Genomic DNA, 23,447 nt, shown 5'->3' with positions numbered 1-23,447 from the left:
AAGAGCCTGGGGCCTGAGGCCCAGGCCAGATCCATACACAGGCAGAACCAGTGCTGGGAATGGGACCCAAGCTCAAGGCTGAGAAGGCTACACCAGGAATGGAGTTTGGGCGGGAAGTGCCAGCAGACATGCAGCTCAGCCCGGGCACCACCATCTTACTAAAGGAGCCAGAACATAAGGAACTGAAGAGCGTCCGCCAGCTTGGTAAAAGAAGGTATGCGCAGTGAAGCATCTCCGCTATGTCAGCAAAGGAGCTGCAGCCGTTGTCAGTCACAGAAAATTTAGGCTGGCTGGATGGAAACCTTTGGCAGGCCAGATTCTGGCCCGCAGGCTGTATGTTGGACAACCCTGAGCTACAGTTTATCCAACTTTGGATTGAAAAAATGAAAAATGGCCCAATTTGTAAGATGAAGAATTAATTTCAGAATGACCTTAGTGCCTTGATTGGCAAAAGGTTTCCTAAGTAACCTTAACATCTAGACTAGATTTTCAATTTCCACATCTGGCGCAGCAGCTTTGTCAAGTGTTGCCTAAATATTTTTACTGATATTTTGTTTGTGAGGCCCTTTATCTTTTCATTTTTTTAAACCTCCAGTCAGTTAAATAACATTCTCATAAACTGTCTGTGACGTAGAGTGGAGTTTCTGATGATTACCTGAAGCAGATATCCTCACCACACTGGTGAGAAACCAATAACCTTGCTTCTTACTACTTTAGGTGTGGATGATTAAGAGGTCCGTCAAGATTTTTGAAGCCTGTCTTTGAGGGACGTGGGACCAACGTCCTATTTTGCTGCATCATTAAATCCAGAAAGTGATTGAATGGGGTGCCTTTGAGTCATGGGTACTCCCAAAGCTCAGCAGCCAGAATTTGTAAATAGATGTATCATGGCATTGCTTGTGGCTTGTCCAGTACCTAAGTGCAGTTTTTGATGCTTACTGCAATCTCATTGCAGCCTAAACGTGAGAGGGATTTACCATTACTCTAACAAAGAAAATCATCTGAAGTAATACATCACTTGACTGACGCAAAGTAAAAAAAAAACACACCTGACTGACACAGAACGATACTAACCTCACAGATATAATATAATAATGCCTAGGTAGAGTAGACAGGAATGACCTGTTTCCCCTAGCGGAGAGATCAATTACCAGGGGGCACAGATTTAAGGTGATTGGTAGAAGGATTAGAGGGCACATGAGGAAAAACATTTTCACCCAGAGGGTGGTGGGTGGCTGGAATTCACTGCCAGGAATGGTGGTGGGGGTAGAAACCCTCAACTCTTTTACGAGGTACCTGGACATGCACCTGAAATGGTGTAACCTGCAAGGCTATGGATCAGGTGCTGGAAGGTGGGATTAGATTGGGCGGCTAGTTTTTTCAGTCGGTGCAGATATAATGGGCTGAATGGCCTCCTTCTGTGCTGTAATTTTTCTATGGTTCTATCTGTGCCTTTCACTTTACAAAGCCTGCTTAATATGCAGCTTCCTTCTTGGCCCTTGCAGCTGACCTCAAGGAAAGCTTCCCACAAAGATCTAATGATCTCTGTGGCGTGGATTTCACCTTCGCTGATATTAATTTGAATCTGGCGGCTAGTCAAGGGGATCCCCAGAGGTCCAGCAACAGTGATGTTATCAAGCAGGGTAAGCAGCCAATCACATTGAAGAATTCTTACAGACAGCAAACCAGGAAGTAAAATGTACCGATTATAGAGAACAAAACAAATGATTGGGACATTAACATTGGAAGCTGAAATATCACAAAGTTTAAAAAATTATATTAAAAACTTGGAATTTTTATCATAATGGTAAAATTTGATGTGCAAAAATAAAATGAGGTTTCCAGGGCCAGAGAGGTTGTTCAGCAGTAGTTATGATTTAGTAGGCCATTTAAAAACACAGTCACACCTCATTAGCAAGGTTGGGGGGGGGGGCGTAGTTTAACAGGATATTACAGCATAAAAGGGGAATTTCTCATCAATTCTAAAGACTTGCCGTCTGCAGGGACTTCAACATTGTACCCTGTGGAGGAGGAGTGAATCACTGACAGCAACCTTTCGATTTCCATGTTTAGGTGTGCATGTGTGAACTCTAGAAGTTGCTGTCCACTTCAAAGGAGTAATGACAATGAACGCTGACAGTTTTTGTGCCGTTACTACTGCAAAATTTGGGCAAATCACGCTCGAGGAACAATCCCTCATCTTTTGATTAGTTATTTTACAGCATTCCGGTCTCAACATTGAGTTCAATAATATCAGACTGTAATCTCTGCCCCATTTTGTTTCCTTCCCCTTTGCAGGTTTTGGTTTTAGCCTCATTTTTCCTTTGTCCATCATTCTGCCATTCACACCCCTTCTCGTCAACCTTCTGTTTCTTTACTTGTCCCCTTGGCCCTGCACCACTAACCCTATTTTCATTTAATCTGTCCTGTCTTTCACCCTATCACGGACCTTCCCTTTTGTTCTTTTTCCACCCTCCCCCTTTCACTTGCTTAAAACTTATTACATTTATAAATTTTATAGAGAACAAAATAAATGATTGGGACATGAGGATTAGAAGCTGAAATATCAAAGTTTAAATTTTTTTATTAAAAACGTGGAATTTTTTTATCAGAATGGTAAAATTTGATGTTGTGCAAAAATAAAATGAGCTTGATTGGCACTCCGTCCACAAACATTCACTCCCTCCACGCACAGTGGCAGCAGTGTGTACGTTCTACAAGATGCACTGCAGTAATGCACCAAGGCTCTTTGGAAAGCATCTTCCAAACCTGTGACCTCTACCACCCAAAAGGACAAGGGCAGCAGGTGCATGGGAACACCACTACATGCAAGTTCCCCTCCAAGCCACACACTATCCTGACTTGAAGTATGTCGCTGTTTCTTCACTGTCACTGGATCAAAATCCTGGAACTACCTTCCTAACAGCACTGTGGGTGTACCTACCCTACATGGACTGCAGTAGTTCGAGAAGGCGGCTCACCACCACCTTCTCATGGGCAATTAGGGATAGGCAATAAATGCTGTCCTAGCCAGCGATACCCACATCCCATGAATGAATAAAAAAAATTCTAACTTTTCCCGGTTCTGATGAAAGGTCATTGACCTGAAACGTTAACTCTGCTTCTGCCTCCACAGATGCTGTCTGACCTGCTGAGTACTTCTCGCATTTTCTGTCTTTATTTCAAATATATGTTCTTTTGCTGTAACTCCTTTGGTGGATTTGCTTTACTCACTTAAGGTGCAGATACTTTTATTTGTTCACTTGTTCTTACCTCTTCCTGCCTCAAAACCTTCCTTCTTTTGCAGTATTCATGATTATAAAAAACACTAGTTGATTTCCCATTGTGTTGCATACAGTCAAGAACAAGTGAAGGATTCAGGTCAAGTGGGGTTAGAGGGTGGGAAATAAATGAACCGGAGTGTACAGATATAATTCAGTCCCTGTTATAAATTTACACATTCTCTGCTGAATGTTAGATAATTTATGGATTTTACATTGACCTGAAATTTGCTGTGAGCGGCAAAAGAACGGCCTTCATCCTTCACATCGCGTACAGTTGATCACAGATTTTTAGCAGGTTTATCAGTGGAGACCTCGGTCTGATTTTCCACTTTGGGGGCAGGTAACAGCGGTCTGAACTGTTTCTGGGTTGCAAACCCGCCCCCAGTGGGAAATAGTCACTCGTTGGAATTTTGACTGGGGTGTCCACTTAATTGGCGTGGAGACAGGTATCCTGTACAATTAGGCTCTCAAAGCTGGAGGGCCAGTCAGAGGCCTTCCAGCTTCAGAGGAACACCCGGCTGCAGTAAATGATCAGTAACTGAGAGGGTGCTTCAACAAGAAGGTGCCCTCTTATCCAGTTTAAAAAAAAACGTAATTTAAAAAACAAGCAGAAAGCAGCCAGGCTACCACTGTGGGTTTGTGGGGGAGAGCCCGTCTACAAGACAGCCTTTGGCTGCACAGACACCCTGTCAGTCAGGAAGTGTCTTCAGATTTTCCTGGAGTGCTGGTAACCCGGCCTGCCACTAAGTGCCCGCCTCCAGGCAGTTAAACTGCATCCCCGTCATATCAGGAAGCAGGAGCCCAACCGGAAAATCCCAGTTGGCCTCCTTAATCCCTGGTTAACAAAACTCTTACCGAGCCTAATTGCCTGCCTGCCTCAAGGGACCCAAACCCGCGTATGGCCGATTTTGGAAACGAGGTTGGGAAACTAACATGCCGGCTGGTCTCATAATTTTCGGGCCCCGTCTCCCTCTGTTTCCAACCTCGGTGGGGCCTGAAAGTCCAGCCCTTCCAATCATTCAGCATCTATTAGAATATCGTGCCCTCTACAGGGGATATGTGGCATCTGTTAGCAGGGCAAGCAGCAGGGAGGTTTTTCAACCAATCAAATTGAAGAATCCACCTGAGTCATGCAGACTGCAAAGCAGGAAGTAAAATACAGGAAATATAAATTAAATCATTGCACAGGAAACAAAATAAAGACACACATGGGATTAAGGGAAAAACATAAAAAAGACAAACTATTAAACTTAAATTTTTTTCAAATAAAGGTCTACAACATTAATTTTCTTCTGAGGGAATGAGACTCTACACTTATAAAGTTAATTTTTAGGACCAAAGAGGTTGTTCAGCAGTTATCACTTACTGCGCTTAAAAAAACTCAGTTACTCCTGATTGTACAAAGCAGAACCTTTTCATCTGCTTTTAAAGTGAGAATAGTGGATAATTAGTCTAAGTTCACACCATCACAATGAGTCCTGTCAGATTCCATCAGTGAAGATTGTAACCGTGTGCCCTGTGGAGAGCAGAGTACCCCTGACAACAGCTTTCGGATTTCTGCATTGAACGAGAAGTTGCTTTCAGGCTTACCTGGTAATAACAGTGAGTGCTGACAGCCATTATTACTCCTGCAAAATCCAGGACAATATTTAGTGATAAATATCAAACTTATGGAAATTTTGGAAGTAGAGAATTAGAATTGGTTAGTGCGTAGGACAAATTGAGATTCTGAGAGGTTCAAAGCTGAGGTGATGCAGTGTCTCCAATGGCAGGAGCATATGACCAGATTATATCAGTATTTCCACAGTGTGTGGCTGTAGGAATTTATAATAGGAAAGAGATTACACAGAGCTGTAATCAAAATGTGATACCATGAAGTAGTTTTTATTGATACATTATTGATATGTTTCTCCTCCTTACTTCCTATGATGGATTTATATGGGGGAATTTCCCAGGGGAGGCGGGTTTGTGTGCGTGGGGGGAGTTAAATCCCCTGAAATTGACGTTGGGTCGGGATCCCGACATCATCCCACCCTCTTTCGGGTTTCTGCAGGATAGGATTGAAGGCAATTGGGGAACACCTCTCCCCTCACCTTGGATCTGTCGGGTAAGTAATTAAGGTAGTTAAGAAGGCCATTAAGAACTGTTTTCCTCCTCAATTCTGGATTTAACAGCCAGGGCACTGTTTACTGACTTGGCAGCAACTTGCCAGGGTCACTGAGGCCAGTGCACAGCGGGAAGACCTGCTTCAGTGAAACTGACAAGCTGGGAAGGCTTTGATCAGTTACACCAAAGAGCTCCAGCCATGGCGAGGTGAGATGCTGCTGTTCAAAGCACTTCTTCTCTCAGCGAGTGCTGTTACTACTTGACGGGTGATTGCCAAATGCTTGGAAGGCAATTCACCTGATCAGCACCACTCACCTTCAGCGGCACTTCCCTGCTGCCAGCCCTCACCATGGCATGAGAACAGCTTATGCAGCTCCACCTTCCACCTCTGATGAGGGGCAAAAGCAGAAACAACACCATTGCCAACTGCTGCAGCAGGAGCAGCACCAGCTGCCGTCTCCTGAGGTGCATGCCCCTCCACAGGACAGAGGGGATGGACACCAAGATCCAGCTGCAAGGAGGTGAGACCCTGAGCACAGGATCTATAGGCAGAGGATCTGCTCTCTTGACATGTCTGAGCACCAGTGCCTCAGGAGGCTCAGGCTGTCATGGCAAATTGCTGTTGACATCTGCAGCCTCCAGGAATAAGACCTTCTTCCCAGTGGACCAGGTGGGCAAGAATTGTCAATGGCCAACAAGGTGCCTGTCACTGGACACTTTATTAGAAATCCTTCCTTTCACAAAATGGATGTCTTCCTGCTGCTTTCTCAGATTGGTAGCAGGATCCCAGAGGTGGGTGTGAATGCCGTGGAATTAGTAAATTGGGTCCCTAGCCCACAAATGGTCCTGCCCTCCAGCAGACTATACAGAAGATTCTGCCTATAGTTCTTGAAGCATTGCCCGGGGAGATTTTTCCTCATGTCAAATCACTAATGAACAGCAACCTTGATTAAATCTATGTTTATGCACTTCAGTGGCTTAAACTGTGAAATAACTTTTTAAATTTTTATTAATTTCTGTTGCACACAACTCAGTTATTTGTAAACCTATATAATACGATTAGTGCATAGGTGCAGAGTTTGAAAATTAGAAGGCCACCCAAGGCGAACCCAACTCGATTTTTCAGCAGGCAAGTGCTCCCCACCAGTCCTACACTAATTAATTGTAGGAACCCGACATATATTTCGCTACCAATGAGCAAAGCTTGCGCCCAGTCCTTAAAGGCACCAGCACCCACCACCCATCCCCACCCCCCCAACCTCCCCAACCCCACTCCCCCTCCCCGCTAACTGCCCAGTCTTTTCAGCTTGGCATCATAAAAGAACTGCCACATTTCCCCCTCCTCTGTCATTAGATAGGTGAGCTGCCTGTCTACACGTGTTACGTTATATACATGATGCTCGACCATGAAAATGGCTGGTGCCATTGGGCAGGTGTAGCCCGATGTGCACCAGAGATGAAATGAAAATTGCCTCCATGGAGATTTGGGTTGATGCCTTCTTGCACAGTATCTGAATTACTTCTGATTCAACAGGACTGTGACAGGCTGGTTCAAGATTGATGGCAAAGTAAGTTTTTTTTTATCCTGTTATTTACACAGAATAGATTCCTGCTCTAAACAGCTGGAGTTATGACCTTTTCCTCTTTCTAAAGGTCTGTAACTGGGAACCTTTTTTCCATGCAGATCTACTGTCACAGCTCACCAGTAACAAGATACAACTGACACACTCGTGAACTTTTAATGACTACACACTACTAACAGATTTTCAATATCCAGCATGTGTGGGCTGCACCAAAAAGATCCACACAAGGCAAACCGCCTGCATCCGAAATTCATCAAAATGCAAACGGACCACTAACATCTGCAGACCATGCCTACTAATCCCATCCCATGATATCAAGTGGAGATTACAGCACTATAAATGGCTTTCAATTTGATGTACAGATTGAAAAGATGTGGTTACACACTGTCAGAGATCTAACAGAGGATCAACACTGCAATGTGTATGTGAAACCAGTTAGAAAACGATGCATGCGCCAATAGAAACTTCACCTAATGTAGTTGATGAGGATTTCCATGGGCTCCTGGGGTGGGAGAGTGATTGAACCAATGGATGAATGACATGAATGGCTCAAAAGAGCTGTTTCTCGAGTGTTTCTGTCCATCTTCTGCCAAAGATATGGTAGGAGCCTGGGAGAACCCTGTGGAAATTTGCTCCCCCAGTGAGTGCAACCTTTCCAAACACCACAAGAGACTTACACAAGAACAGGGTCATTTTCCAACACCAATACCAGAAGCAGGATATCAGTGTTCTACTTGCCAGGGCCAGCTAATACATTGCCATTCCTCTCCACACCAAAAGTCAAAATGTTCTAAACTAAAACAAAATATTGCAGAATAAAAACAAAGTACTGGAAATACTCAGCAGGTCTGGCAGCATCTGTGAGGAGAGAAACCGAGTTAATGTTCCAGGTCGATGACCTTTCATCAGAACTGGCAAAGCTTTGAAATTTAATAGGATTTGAGCAAGTGAAAGGGGGAGCTGGGGAAGAAGAACAAAAGGAGATGAAGGTGTAGAGAGATTGGATGTCCATAGTGAAGAGCAGGCGGTCAGGGCCAGAAAACTAGAAATTGTTGGAAAGATGCAGGGCGTCAGAAGAGTCAAGGATATAGGTGGGAAGAGACAAGACTGGGGAGAAAAATGAGTCAAGATAGGAACAAATAAGTTCAGTGGGGCAGGATCAGGCTGAAATGATGGGTCTACCGGGACTGCCCTGTTTGTGGATTTTGGGAAGGAGGTAGCAGCGGCTGTACGGGGTTGTAGGACAATGAGGTGGGAAGCTGTAGAGGCAAGATCTCCAGAGGAGATGAGGTCAGTGACAGCCCTGGAGACAGTGGCTTGATGTTCGGTGGTGGGTCATTGTCCAGGGGGAGGTAGGAAGAAGTGTCTGAGAGTTGATACTCAGCCTCTGCAAGGTAGGGGTTTCTGCGCCAGACAACAACAGCACCACCCTTCTCAGTAGGTTTGATTGCGATGTCGGGGTTAGACCTGAGAGAACGGAGTGCAGCAAGTTCAGAGGGAGACAGGTTAGAGTGAGTGAGGGTAGCAGGCATGACCCCGAGCTTCTGGTACTTGCCATTTTAATTCACCACCTTGCTCTCACATTTCTGTCTTTGGTCTGCTGCCGTGTTCCAGTAAAGCTTAACGCATGCTTGAAGAAAGCACCTTATCTTCCAATAAGGCAGTTTACAGCCTTCTGGACTCAACTTTGAGTTCAACAATTTCAAAGCATGACTCCAATTTTGATTGTTTTTTAACCATGGGCCAGTCTGAAACTTGTTTTTCATGTTTTTGCTTTCCGACAGAGCTGTTCATTATTCTGACCTTAACACTCTCTCTGGACAAATGCTTTGTCTTTTGTCACCAGTATTACAACTTCCTTTGCCTTTTATTCCATGACATCTTTGTCATTTAATCTCTTCCACCCTCTGACCTATCACAGACCTTCCCTTCTTCCCCCCTCTCCCCACCTCCCTTTCACTTGCTCAAAATCTATTACATTTCTAACCTTTGCCAGTTCTGATGAAAGGACATCGATCTGAAACGTTAACTCTGTTTGTCTCTCCACAGATGCTGCCAGATCTGCTGTGTATTTCCAGCACTTTCTGTTTTTATTTAAGGTAAAATGTTCTGTGCCTCGTCATGCATTGCTCCTCAGTCATATCCAGGAAACCCACTCTTGGCTTACAGATCCTGTGGATTAGGTAAAGCCTTCTACAAGAAACCCCCTCACCAGCTGTCTTCCAACAAGCCCACCAGCTATTCTTTCTGGTTGTTCAGGCTGCTGCTGCTGCTCCTTTTCCTCCATCCAAAACAATGAAGCAAGAATGGCACCCATGATATGCTGTCAGTGCTTTTTCAGGGTCAGTAAAGCAAAAAGTAAAATCAGAAACAAGCAGCCTCCAAGCTCAAGTATCTCCTGAAAATTTGAAAAGCACAATAGCTCAACGATCCCTATGATATGAGTACCTGCACCCGCATGACCCTTACCTTACTGCTTTATTGCTGCAGTGAGGGCCTTGCATGCTTCCCAAAACACAAGAGTTAAAATTGCAGCCAGTATGAATGCAGTGCCAGGACAGAGGGGAGAAGTTTTAATTTATTTTAATCCCACACACATGCCATTCTTATCAGGTGCCTGGGGTTAAAATCAGCCTTATCATTTCATCTTAATGGTCTACAAACCTGACTGCTCAAAAGTCCTGCTGCTTATCTGATATGTAAGAAATATGTTCTAAAAAGGATATATTAACCCCTTGAATACTAATGTTACATATTATACTGTATCAATATCTTGCTATGTCTTTTTGCTTCTAAGTATAATTTAATAAATTAGACCCATTAATTTAGCTGTTATGAATTAATCTGATTTTCTTTGCCCTTTGGAAAGGGCAGGGAAACACGATGGATCATCCCATATTCTCCAGTGAGCAATATACTGTGAATGCAGATTATTAAACTTGGGCACACTGATCCCATGCAAAGCTCATATCTGACTCTTGCTGACAATTCCACTTTGCATTCATCAATTTCCTTCAAATCACTGTCCCTCAGTGCCCCCAAACTCCCTTCATCTCAGTGCAATGAGTCACATCAAGGAGTGTTGCCTATGTTGTTCAGCTCCTTCCATTCAGCATCCATGGTTTTCCTTTGGTGTGACATATGCTATTTTCCTTGTGTGCTTTCAATTCTCATTGTCATTGTGACAGCTCCGTGTTCCCAGTTTACAAGCTGCAGTTCTTTTCCATGAGCCAAATGTTCCTATTTAAAAACCATTCCTGACTTTTGCACATTATCAAATGCTGCAGAAAAAAAACATATTCATACAAGGACATGGAAAATAGGGTTAATATCATTCAAATTTTTTCTACTTGTCCCATATATAATTGTGTGCATATTGATGCGATTTTATATGGTGTTCAGATTGCCCCCCTACTATCTGTGATTAAATCTAATGGCATGCATTCCAGAGTGTTCAATTACTGTGCACCAAGCCCACAGGGTATAATGTTCCTGGCTGTTCAGTTCCTTTATTAATATAATAGATTAAGACTAATGACATCTCTACATTATTTTCCTTTCCTCTCCTTGCCATTTTTATAACCTTTTTCACAAACGCTGCCATCCATTACAATCAGTCACAATGCTGAGAGATTTTTAGTTAATTGACATGCAGTTGTGAAATCTAGTTACCTGTATAGTCCAGCAGCAATATATTTGCTCTTTGTCAAAGCTGTTAATTTTCAAATAGCGAAGTTCCATAACTAAAAATGGTTTGAGACCTTTTCTTTTGTATTTTCTTGTTCTTGATCATTTTCTCCACTTTCCACCTTGCCTCTCCTCAAAGTGTTGGTTCTTTGCTGGAGTATGCTGCCATACCTCCTGCCTGTTCCCAAGTGGCTTTTATTCATGTATGAGACTTGACAGTGATTGTCACCAGGCCATGAGTTAAAACAAAAGGATCATCTCTTGTACACCAGATAAATACATTCCTAGGGCCAGATCTCGTTCTCATCCTGACGGCGGGTTTCGTGGCCTGGGGGGGCGGGGGGCGGAAGGGGTCCGGAGAATCAGGACAGAATTGCCTGCCACGGAACCCGATGCCAGGATTCCGGATTCTGATTCTCTCAGGGGCGGGATAGGAAAAGGAGGCACCCTCCCTGCGGGCTTGAGGGGGGCCCTTCTGTGGGCAATTTGTGGCCCATGGAGGACCCCCGCCGGGAACAACTGTACCCCTGGGGGCCCCCCTCCCTCTGGCCCGAGCGCCCACCCCTACAACACCCCCTTGCTGGGGCTTTCCAGACTGGCCTGGCAATCCGCCTCACTAACCCCTTCTCCGGGGTTCCAGTGCTGGGCCTGGATCTGAGGCCTCTGCAGTGGCCACCGCACCCCGTGACGCTGCCAATACTGCTGAGCAGTGGGACCTGTGATTGGCTGGCAGCTCTTGGGGACGGGATATCTTTTTAAAAATTTGTTTGTGGGACGTGGGCCTCACTGGCTGGGCCAGCATTTATTGCCCATCCCTAATTTCTTTTGGGCCTCCTTATCTCGAGAGACAATGGATACGCGCCTGGAGGTGGTCAGTGGTTTGTGAAGCAGCGCCTGGAGTGGCTATAAAGGCCAATTCTGGAGTGACAGGCTCTTCCACAGGTGCTGCAGAGAAATTTGTTTGTTGGGGCGGTTGCACAGTTGGCTCTCCCCTTGCGCCTCTGTCTTTTTTCCTGCCAACTACTAAGTCTCTTCGACTCGCCACAGTTTAGCCCTGTCTTTATGCCCCATCCCTAATTGCTCTTGAACTAAGTGGCTTGCTAGTCCATTTCAGAGGGCATGTAACAGTCAACCATATTTGTCCCCATTAAGTCTTTAAAGGGACAGGGATCCAACCTCCTTAAACTTTGACAGCAAAAGACCGGAGGATCGATCTCGGGGGGGTCTGAAAAAATGCAGAGTCGGGGTTCCCCCTGCCTTTTCAGACTGGTGTCAGTAGCCCTGCCTCCTGCACAAAATCCAGCTCCTAGGGTTAAACAATACCTACAGTTTCTACGTGAGATAAAAGACAATAAAAGGAAAATCTTTGGAATTCAAACTATATACCCTTATTAGAGAAAAAGGCCTGCATTATGCTATCACCTTAAAAGAAAGTTGTTGACATACTCGGTGTTAGCTCAGGCTTTGAGGTTTGTTGAGGTTTTGTAGGTGTCTCAATGACCGCGGATAGTTTTGTCGCCCGTTTATTCTTCTCCGGAGCAGGGTAGCAATGCAGGAAGAAGCAGTGAGGAGAAAGCATTGCAGGGTTAAGGGGAAAGGGCATGGGAGTTGGACTGACTGAATTGCTCTCAAAAGAGCCAGCACAGACCCGATGGGCCAAATGGCCTCCTGTTCTGTACGATTATGTGATTCTATGATAATCATTTTTATAATCCTGTTGATTGGGACCACTTCGTTACTTACCAACAATAGGCTTCTTCAAATGCTCAGGAATTGATTAGCACTCACTTCATCCATTGTTTTTGCTGTGGTTCAGCTACGCAGGCTGCCTCAGTGATCAGTCTTCATGGTATCAACCATGAGGTATGACACAGCAGTCCTTTTTTACTCCAGCCTGCCTGGAGCCAATTTCTCCCCTTTTCTACAAAACTTCCTTTGTTAAATATCACTTACTTAAATGATTGTTTTTCAGATTGGAGAATGGTGGACAATGGTGTTTCCCAAAGGTCAGTGCCACATATAAATGACTTGGATCTCGGAATGCAGAGTAGAACTTCAAAATTTGCCAATGATACCAAACTTGGAGGAGTTGCAAACAGTGAGGATGATACAAACCACAAACAGGGCATAGATAGGCTAGCAGAATGGGAAGACAAGTGGCAGATGGAATTTAATACAGACAAGTGTAAGGTGATGCATTTTGGCAGAATGGATGGGATGAGGCAATATAGGCTTAATGGCACAGTTCTAAAGAGTGTACAGGAACAGAGGGATCTGTGCATCGATCTTTGAAGGTGGCAGGGCATTTTGAGAGTGTGGTTAGCAAAGCATATGGGATCTTGTGCTTCATAAATAGAGGCATAGAGTACAAAAGCAGGAAAGTTTTGCTAAACCTTTACAAAGTTCTGGTTAGGCCCCAACTAGAGAATTGCATCAAGTTCTGATCACCACACTTTAGGAAAGGTGTGAAAGTCCTTGAGAGTGTGGAGAGGAGATTTACCAGAATGGTTCCAGGGATGGGGGATTTTGTTACAAGGTTAGGTTGCAGAAGCTGGGGTTGTTCTCCCTGGAGTAAGGAGATTGAGGGGAAATTTGATAGCGGTGTACAAGATTATGACAGGCTTAGACAAGTTAGACAAGGAAAAATTGATCCCATTAACTGATGGTATAAGAACTAAGGGACAGATTGAAGGTTTTGAACAAGAGATGCAGGGGGAATGTGAGGAAGAGCTTTTTTAGATAGCGGGTGGTAATGGCCTGGAACTCACTGCCCATGAGGGTGGTGGAAGCAGAGACAATCAATGTGATTTCAAAAGGAAGTTGGATGGCCACTGGAAAGAAATAAACTTGCAGGGCTACGGGGATCGAGCGAGTGAGTGGAACTGACTGGATTGCTCTGTGGAGAGCCGGCATGGACCTGATGGGCCTAATGGCCTCCTTCTGTGCCGTAAATGACTTTTACTATAACTCCTTGATTCGATATCATGTATTTATTGTATCAGGATTATATGAGCTGTGCTCCCTTCCTCAGTCATCACCTGAATTTATGGAGCTCCTAAAAATAGTAACCAGAGCCTGGTTTATTTTCCCAACATTTCCAAGCTATGGTGTTCTATCTCGAGTTTTAATAGAGCAGATAGGGAGAAACTATTTCCGTTGACAGAATCGGTAACCAGAGGACTCAGGTATATGGTAATTGGCAAAACAATTCAGGGGGATCTGAGGAGGAATACACAGCAAGTTGTTATGAACTGGAACGCACTACCTGAGCAGCTGGTGGAAGCAGATTCAATCGTAACTTTCAAAAATGAATTTGAAATATACTTTGACAAGGGGAAATTTGCAGAGATATGGGAAATGGGACTAATTGGATTGCTGTTTCCAAGAGCACAGTCACGATAGTCTGATGAGTAGCCTCCTTCTGGGCTGTGTGAGGTTATAATCCAGTTGTTTTAGTGCCTTAATGCTTTGAGTTCTTCCATGCCTTACTGACCTCTACATGCATTATACATTCCTCATGCAGTTTGACAGGTTTAGAATTTGTTTATGGTATTCTTCCATAAAAACGAAAGTCTCATTCTGCATGTTTACTGACTTCCCCCATGATATTTCTACCCAGATTGTTCCTTGCAGGACCTTCCTCTGTATACTCTTGTTCAATCAATGATCCATTTTCTTATTTTATCTTCTGACTTGTAAAGAACACGGTAACTTTACTCAATTGATTTTAAATGGTTTGCTGTTCGCATTCCTTTTGTATCTTTTAAAAATTCTTAGCCTTGAAGTTATTTTTGACCTCATTATTCAACTATGCTCTCCTTACGTCAGAAATATGTTTCATTTCCATGGGTCTTAAGGTTGTCTTAGAGCATTCAACTTTGTTTTATTTTACAGTGCTCCTTAATCCTACTATTATATCCCCTCTAGAACTCTTCATATCTCAAAAATTTGCTTTCCTGAGGTCGTGCAACTTTGTAGTGTTATTTTTGCTTTTAGGTGATTTGAAAGCCAAGTTCAACTGCGCAGTTACAATTAGGGCCAATGTCCCCTCTAAGTTTATTTCATTGTGAGCGGCCTGCTCATTTGAATATGCGGTACCTATAAATTCTTTTGCACATGTGCGCACGTGGGATATCTTAAAAGGGACAACCTGTGAGCGGCCTGTGCGGTACCTTCCAGATTGCTGCCCAGCTGCAGCTTACAGGGAACATTGGTTAGGACCCAAGTGGTCAGCCACTTCAACTCACTGGTCATTTCTGCTTTTTGCACTAACTGAGTCTAGCTTAACTCAGCGCAGACTGAGAATTGAACCTAAATTGGTTAGTTTCCCTTAATACTATGCTGGTGGTATTAATATCCCGTAGGCTATGCGGGGGCAAAGGGAGGGAGCATGCTTCATGGAATATAAGTAAATGTGGGTACCAAATGTTAGTTTTCTCCCATAATATGTTCAATAATGTGTTTGCATTAATATCAATCATGCATGCTACAGATAGTCAATATTTTAAAATATTGAATGAAGGGGTAATGTTAATTTAAAAAAAAACTCCATAGAGTTAGAACAATGGTTTACATACTGAGATCCATAGAGACTTTTCAGTAGCTCCTAGAAATAGTGGGAAGCTGGAGTGGAGTGTGGCCGTCACATACAGCCCAGAGTGGGCTGGCTGTTTCACCTAGGAGGGGAGCGCGTGAGGATAGTCAGACTATGCAGTGAGATGCAGGCACACCCATCTTACTGATATCCGTAAGTAAATACCTGTTTTCCTTCCTAAATGCAGCACTTTCATATTGTGAGTATTGTATAATATAATTTAGAATGGGTGGGTCTGTGATTACTAATCCATTTGAAAAGGGGAGCTTCAACCAAAAAGATTTGAGACCCTATGAGTTGGAGTACTAGATAGAAACATTATTTCGTTTTTGGGGGAATTTTTGCTCAATCAGTTTGACACATACAGTGAAACAAAAGCTCTTTGATCCCTATTTCTTCCCTTTTCATGAGTTATTTAATTAAAGTATGAGCTTATGCTCCCAAAAACATGGCTGGCGCCTTCTAAAATTAATAAACAAAGAAAACAGAAATCTGTAACAAAAACAGCAAATGCTGGAGACATGCATCAGGTCAGGCAGCATCCGGGGAGAGAAAACATGGGTTAACGATTTGAGCTGGGCCTCATCAAAACTAAAAACTGAAAGAGAGGGAAGCATTTTATTGAGTTTAGTAAGGGGAGGAGGATGCCAAGCGTTTAATTGGAGCTAATAGGTTGAATGATTTCTAATCCACTGAAAAGAAAAGCGTGCAATTGTAAGTTGGAAACAATCATTTCAGTCAGGCAGAGGGAAGTATTAAAGAAACAAATGAATGTGCACATTACTAAAACATTGAGAATCTCCCCAAAGAAAAAGGCCAAGACAATGGGGAAATTTAGCAAAAGAGGCACAGGAAGCCTGTTTGAAGTTAAAACAGAAAATTCTGGAATAACAATGGGTTCACCAGCCCTGAAAAGAGAAACAAACAAGTTAACATTAACGGTGCAGATGAAAGGTCTTCAGATGTCAACCTGCCTCTGCTCAATCCCGACACTTACAAATCTCACCAACACTCCCTGTTGTAAAGAAAATAGAGGAATGTTGCTGAGGTCTGAAATAATTAAAGTCAGTGTTCAGAGGGGATGAATATTTTGAGGGCTTTACTTGGTCTGCTGCTCTAACTTGGGCTGAATTTAAACAAGGGAGCAAAAGAAGGTCTGAGGAAATTCACCACACAATGTCTTCTTCCTGAAGCTTGCATTGAGCTTCATTAGAGCAGTGTAGCAGGCGACACAGAGATCAGGGTGAGAAGGGGAACAAAATTGGTGCATCACAGAAAGATCAGAGTCATCTTTGCAGATGGAGTAGAGATAACAACAACAACTTGTATTTATGTAGCGCCCCTAACATAATAAAACAACCCAAGGTGCTTCACAGAGGCATTATAAAACAAAATATGACCAACAAAATGTGGAACAAAATATGTTCATCAAAGTGGTCACATTGAGATTTTTGGACACGATTGGCATATATTAATGAGACTTCCTCCTGAGTCACCAAAAACAACAAGGTTAAACCTTCTGTGGAATGGAAATGGAAATGGAAAGGAAAATAGGCTTACTTGATTTTTTTAACTCCAGTTCCACCCATTTTCTGCTGGCAGAGGGAGGTAAAATTCCCTCTCATGCAAAGTTTGTACAGCCTCATTCTTAGGGACTTACAGGGATGAACTTCAACATCAGCCTTTCTGGACCTTAATGTTGCATTGGTAATTGGACAGTGTAATAACAGGCATTATATCAGCGGAGGAAGTGGAGAGGTAAATCTGTGTCTCATTGGTGTACATGTGGAAAATGATATTGTAAAGAGGAGAACCAAGAATGATGCCTTGGGCTACAGTAGAGGTGATGAAGGTTTGACTACAACAGGAGGCAATGAATTGTCTTCAATGGCAACAGTTCTGTATTTGTGACTGGGTATTGGGTGGTTCCTCCTAAGTCTAACCAAACCTAATGTCATCAATAACCTTCCCTCCGTCATAGGATCAGAAGTGGGGATGTTAGTTGATTATTACACTGTGTTCAGTTCCATTTGCAACTCGCGCACCAACAACAGCCTGGGGTCACCACTGACCAAAAACGTAACTTGACCAGCCACATTAATACTGTGGCTACAAGAGCAGGTCAGAGTTTGAGTTATTCTGCAGCAAGTAACTCACCTCCTAACTCCTCAAAGTATGTCCACCACAAGGCCTAAGTCAAGAGCCTGATGGAATACTGTTCACTTGCCTGGATGAGTCCAGCTCCAACAACAGTCAAGCAGCCCGCTTTATAGGCATTCCATCTACTACCGTAAACATTCACTCCCTCCACAAACAGTATACCGGGACTACAAGATGCACTGCAGGAACTGGCCAAGACTTCTTCAGCAACACCTTCCAAACTCGTGACCTCTGCCACCTGGAAGGGCAAGGACAGCAGGCACATGGGAACATCACCAACTCCAAGTTCCTTTCCGAGTCACACACCATTCTGATTTGGAAATACATCGCTGTTCCTTCATTGTCATTGCATCGAAATCCTGGAACTCTCTCTCTAACAGCACTATGGGAGTACCTTCACCACACAGACTGCAATGGTTCAAGAAGGTGGCTCACCACAACCTTCTCAAGGGCAATTAGAGATGGGAAGTAAATGCTGGCTTTGCCAGTGATGTTCCTTGTAAAACTGGTGTTGTGCATGGCCAGATTTTTCAATACGCTGTACCTTTAAATGTTTTTGGACAGCTGCACATGGAACAAAGCCTGCACGGTACCTTTGAGACTGCTGAACAGCTGCGCACCTGCGCAGCTCAGCGGGAACATTGCTTGCCAGCATTGCCCACATCCCGTGAATGATTAAAAAAGAATGAAATTAACCTTAGCTAGGCATCCAGAGGAGCAGCAGGAAGGATTGGTACAAAATCTTAAAGGTGAAATTATTGTGGATCTGAATTGGGATTTATTGTATAAATTCAATCTGGATTTTAAAGCTCTGCAATGGTGAACTATGGTTTTCAGAACAAATCCCATAATTTGTAATTATTATTAGAACATTACAGCGCAGTACAGGCCCTTCGGCCCTCGATGTTGTGCCGACCTGTGAAACCATCTGACCTACACTATTCCATTTTCATCCATATGTCTATCCAATGACCACTTAAATGCCCTTAAAGTTGGAGAGTCTACTACTGTTGCAGGCAGGGCGTTCCACGCCCCTACTACTCTGAGTAAAGAAACTACCTCTAACATCTGTCCTATATCTATCACCCCTCAACTTAAAGCTATGTCCCCTCGTGTTTGCCATCACCATCCGAGGAAAAAGACTCTCACTATCCACCCTATCAAACCCTCTGAATATCTCATATGTCTCTATTAAGTCACCTCTCCTCCTCCTTCTCTCCAACGAAAACAACCTCAAGTCCCTCAGCCTTTCCTCGTAAGACCTTCCCTCCATACCAGGCAACATCCTAGTAAATCTCCTCTGCTGGCGCTACTCAAACAAGTACTCTGGTTTCTCTTCTCATTTGCTTTTCATTGTATCTTAGTTTCTGATAACTCCAGGTGGTTTTCAAACTGCAAGCAAAATGGAACAAAGTTCAAAAAATGTATAGAATTTGACATTATTTAATGACTATTGTTCAGTTTAATGATTGCAAAACATTACTATTTCATAATTAAATTAATGTATATCAGCCTGCTCCAGGCTGTTTCAAGATGGATTTACTTCATTTACCTGATAAACTATTTAATATGGTTATTAGTTTAAAACTTATCTCCATATGTTTGCAGAGAACCATTGAGAACACTGAGACTAAGGAGGTTACGGGCAGCAGATTCTTTTCCGAGCACTTCCTCACACCAACGCACAGATCCAGACCAAGCAAAAATAATTGAAACGTCAGACCATTTCCGTCTCTATCAACAGCAGACAAGTAATCAAGTGGTGAGGCCAGATCACTTGAGGCAGCTCCCCCAGCATCAATTAGAGGAATCAATGCTGCAGAAGGTTGATGTGTCACAATTCTACAAGACACAATTAGAAACCAAAGTTCAAGCAGGTGAACATTCTCCAACAGAACGAAACTTAGGATTGTTAAAGCAACAGCTACCCAGAGTTTCAAGGAGTCCTATTGCTCAGGGTTTCAGTTGTCTTGGAGTTTTCAGACAGTACAAGTCATGTAACTCCCAGGTATGATCTGAAGTCACCACACTGTGTATTGTGTCATGTTGCTTAAAGTTTATTTGTCTTATGAACAGATTTAAAAAGCTGTTCGGACAAGTGCTATGAAATGTAAGTGAGGGAGTGTGGTGGATGGTAAATGAAGCGGCATGGGTACAGGGTAAACAGGGAATGTAGTGGAGGGTAAATCAAAGGTTGCCTTGAAGGTAAATGCAGGGCTGTGGTGGATGATAAATTAAAGTGATTAATGCAATGTAAATAAAGGGGTTTGGGGATGTTTTGCCAGTACAGCTCAATATTATTTATTTTGGAAGCTAAGATCTTTTGGAGAATTAAACAGAATTGATTAAATTCCACAATCCCATATTCTCACTGTTGCTCAATTCTGTGACCCAAATTCCCTTTAAGCAGGATTTCTCTACATGGTATACTCTACATGATATACCCTGATATACAGTTCCCATCTCTATTATATACTGTTCTTCATTTTGCTTCAGAAATATTCCATGCTGTCATGCCTCTGAATTTACCTGCCCTCCCCACCCCCATATTAATCAATTAATTGATAACAAGTCACATCCTGCTATGAAATGAGCAGTCAGGAATGATTTGCAGACCACAAATTGGCTTATTTCCGCTGATAAACCGAGCATATAAGGTTATCATCTGGCTCTGGGTTTCGCCATCTTGTTGGGATGAAACTGGATAGCATCGATCAGGGAGTTCATTGATCTACTTTAAATTTTGATCAAACTACAACTTGGAACAATTCTTAATTGATGGTACAAAATAATTCTGAAATAATAAAAGAAATGAAGCACAACCTCAGGATGTCCCAAAGCATTTCACAGCCAATAGATAACTTGTGAATTGTAAGCAGAGCAGCCAAGTTGTGCATGATAAGGTCCTCCAAACAGCATATTAGGTCATTTTTTGGTGATATTGTAGAGGATCATTTGCTGCAATACCCAGAGAACTTCTTACTTTTCCCCAAATAGTGGCATAGGATCTTTTTATATTCACCTAAGCAGACAGTTAGAGACTTGATTTCAACATTTCATCCAAAAGATGACAATGCAGCACTCCCTCAATCCTGCACTAGAGTGTTAGCCTAGGCTCTGTGCTGGACTGAACCCACAATTTGCTGACTCAAAGACAATAGTGTTACTAATTGAGCCAAGTGACACTTAAATGCTATGTGAAGAACAAAGAGAAATTACAATTGAACAGCACTCCTTTTCACACATGCGGCCAGTCTTATGCTGTGAGCCTGAATGCACAATCTTTTCTCTTGGAGATCCGAAGACTACATCAGATTTTGGCTCCAAAAGCGCAAGATGGGAAATCACACAAGAACAGGGTGATGTCTTTGGTAGAAGATCATGAGGCTTTTGAGGCAGCTACTGTAATGAGCTATTTTTTTAATCATTAATAAGTTCAGAAGGGAACACAAATGGAGAAATATCAATGGCTAAAGAGGTACGATACAATATTGATTCTCTTCATTCAACCAAGCATTGCTAATGGAAATATCACCAGGGTAGCTAAACGTTTTGTCCATAAAACACACCCCATAGACTTTTACTAGGAATTTCTTTGGCAGTTCTCCCAATCAGCTGCTTTAACTTTAGCAGTAGATCAGAAGAACCTATTTATGCAGTTTATCTGAAGTTATGTTGGCCAGTAAAGAGAATCAATGAAATAATTCCCAGTAAATATTCTTTGCTTTAGCACATTGAACCATTCCTGTGATCCTAATATTCTTTTCTTCATCCAGTTTTCTTCTCATTACCTTGTCTGAAGCTTATAATTAGTTTATAGAATGGTTACAACACAGAAGGAGGCCATTTGGCCCATCGTGTCCATGCCAGCTCTCTGCAAGAACAACTCAGCTAGTCCCACACCCGGCCCTTTCCCTGTAGCCCTGAAAATTTTTCCTCTTCAGGTGCTTATCTAATTCCCTTATCCAAAAGCCACAATGGAATATACCTCCACTACGCCCTCAGGCAGTGCATTCCAGATTCTAACCACTCACTGTGTAAAAATGTTTTTCTTCATGTTGCCAGTGGTTCTTTTGCCATTCACCTTATATCAGTGTAATCTGGTTCTTCACCCTTCAGCCAATGGGAACAGTTTCTCTCCATCTACTCTGTCTAGATGCCTCATGATTTTGAACAGCTCTATCAAAACCCTTCTCAACCTTCTCTTCTTTAAAGACAACAACCCCAACTTCTCCAATCTTTTCACCTAACTGAAGTTCCTCATCCCGGATCTCAACTGTTGCTTTAATTGGTTTCATGTTCCCAGGTTAGTCAGTCAGCTGTTCCATTGTATTGTGTGACGCAGTGACCCTTGCTGCAATTTCAGTGCAAACAGAATTGTGGTTGTTTGTGACATCTGTCATGACCAGTTCATTATTGGTTACCTGAGAAATTATTGCATTGATGGGGTACTGGTGGCCTGTACTGCCCATAGAATCACTTGCCAGCATAAATTATGAACTTCAATAGAGGTAAAGAACACTGGATGGAAAATCATTCAAGGATCACAGGAAAGGAGACAGCGGGGTTCAACATGCTAAAGACAAGAGTATAATCTACGGGATGTGTTTTGTGTTTATTGGGGGGGGAAATCTGTAGTTACTTAGTAATGTGTCCTATTCCATGTAGTCAGGTTAGCAGGATAGAACTAAAGCTAATCTTTACGCAATTTAAAAATTCTATTTACAAGAGATGCACATTACAAATCTGCACCTCCAAACCCAACAAACAGTTTCAGTCTACTATATATAGAAGCACAGTTGAATCCCCAGTTAATGCCCACAACCGATGTACAATTGACACAATGTTTGGTTGCGTTGGGAGAGCTGAGGAGACAGTGGTGTAGTGGTGATGTCACTTAGCTGCTATGTTACTGCCCTGGGGATGTGGGTTCAAGTCCCACCATGGCAGCTGGTGGAATTTAAATTCTTTCAATTAATTAATTAAAACCTGGAATTGAAAACTACTCTCAGTAATAGTGCCACAAAGCTATCATCAGTTGTTGTAAAAACCCATCTGGTTCTCTAATGTCCTTCAGGGAAGGAAATCTGCCTTTCCTACCTGGTCTGGCCTACATGTGACTCCAGACCAACAGCAATGTGGTTAACTCTTAACTGCCCTCTAAAATGGCTTAGTAACCCACTCAGTTGTCAAGGGCACTTAGGGATGGGCAACAAATGCTGGCCTTGCCAGTGATGCCCACATCCCATGAAAAAATAAAAACAATGTTTTTTTGGTCATCTATATTCCTGTGCTCATGTTTTCTCTCCACCACTGCCCCCCACATTCATTAATTATTACAATTTGAATTCTCACTAGGCTTTTTAACTCTCATTCAATAGAATTCTTAGCTTCCATAGACAAGCATGTGCAGCTTATAAATCGAAACTTGTGTGCTGGTTATCTGGCTTAGCAGACATCTGGGTGAATAATGGGTCTTTTTACTACCAAGGTATTCCCATAAACTCCTGACCTCTCTGAATGATGGTAAATGGAAAGTAAAATTAGGCAGGGTGTAAAGTGGGAGGCTGATCCAATCCTGTCAGTTTCCCGCTGGGTTGGTTATGTCAAAATGGCCTTCATAGTATCTGTTCCAAAAGCAATAAAAGCTCAAAGAAATAAGCAGAAGTTACAAATATTAAAGGGCATTCAGCCCAACGTTTGTTTCAGCAATTACCATCTATTCTCATGGAGTGTTCCACCAGTTCTTGGCAGAACAGACAGAACAGCAAGCTAGGAAAGCACAGAAGAAAGCAGACTGGCAGCCTGATTATATCCTTCTTTTCTCCTTGAAGTCAAACTGGTACAAAAGGCAGAAATGAAAAAGCATTTCACCTTTAATCAATGCTGCATCATCTTGCTGGCTCCATGCTGTACCTGTGAAATGCCCAATTTTGCAGCTAGTCTTTCAGTTCAGCTTAATATGTTTTCTGCCAGGATGTAAGAGAGCTTAATTAAAGTGACCAATGTGATATCAATCCAATTTAATTTAGT

At 42.8% G+C, this 23,447-nt stretch overlaps 1 protein-coding gene across 3 annotated transcripts in view; it reads left to right on the top strand.

Moving 5' to 3' along the window:
• LOC137376321 (thrombospondin type-1 domain-containing protein 4-like) overlaps positions 1-23,447 on the top strand; it is a 448,955-nt gene that overhangs the window by 41,231 nt on the left and 384,277 nt on the right. For all 3 annotated transcript variants that reach the window (XM_068044644.1, XM_068044634.1, XM_068044626.1), the window contains one exon: positions 19,023-19,422. In XM_068044644.1, coding sequence (XP_067900745.1) covers positions 19,023-19,422 — 400 coding nt within the window. The remainder of the gene's footprint in view (positions 1-19,022; positions 19,423-23,447) is intronic.

This window comes from Heterodontus francisci, chromosome 1, assembly GCF_036365525.1.
Source record: "Heterodontus francisci isolate sHetFra1 chromosome 1, sHetFra1.hap1, whole genome shotgun sequence".
NCBI classification, from domain to species: domain Eukaryota; kingdom Metazoa; phylum Chordata; class Chondrichthyes; order Heterodontiformes; family Heterodontidae; genus Heterodontus; species Heterodontus francisci.
Note: the sequence above shows the minus strand (reverse complement) of the source record. Positions and strands in the feature narration are given on the sequence as shown.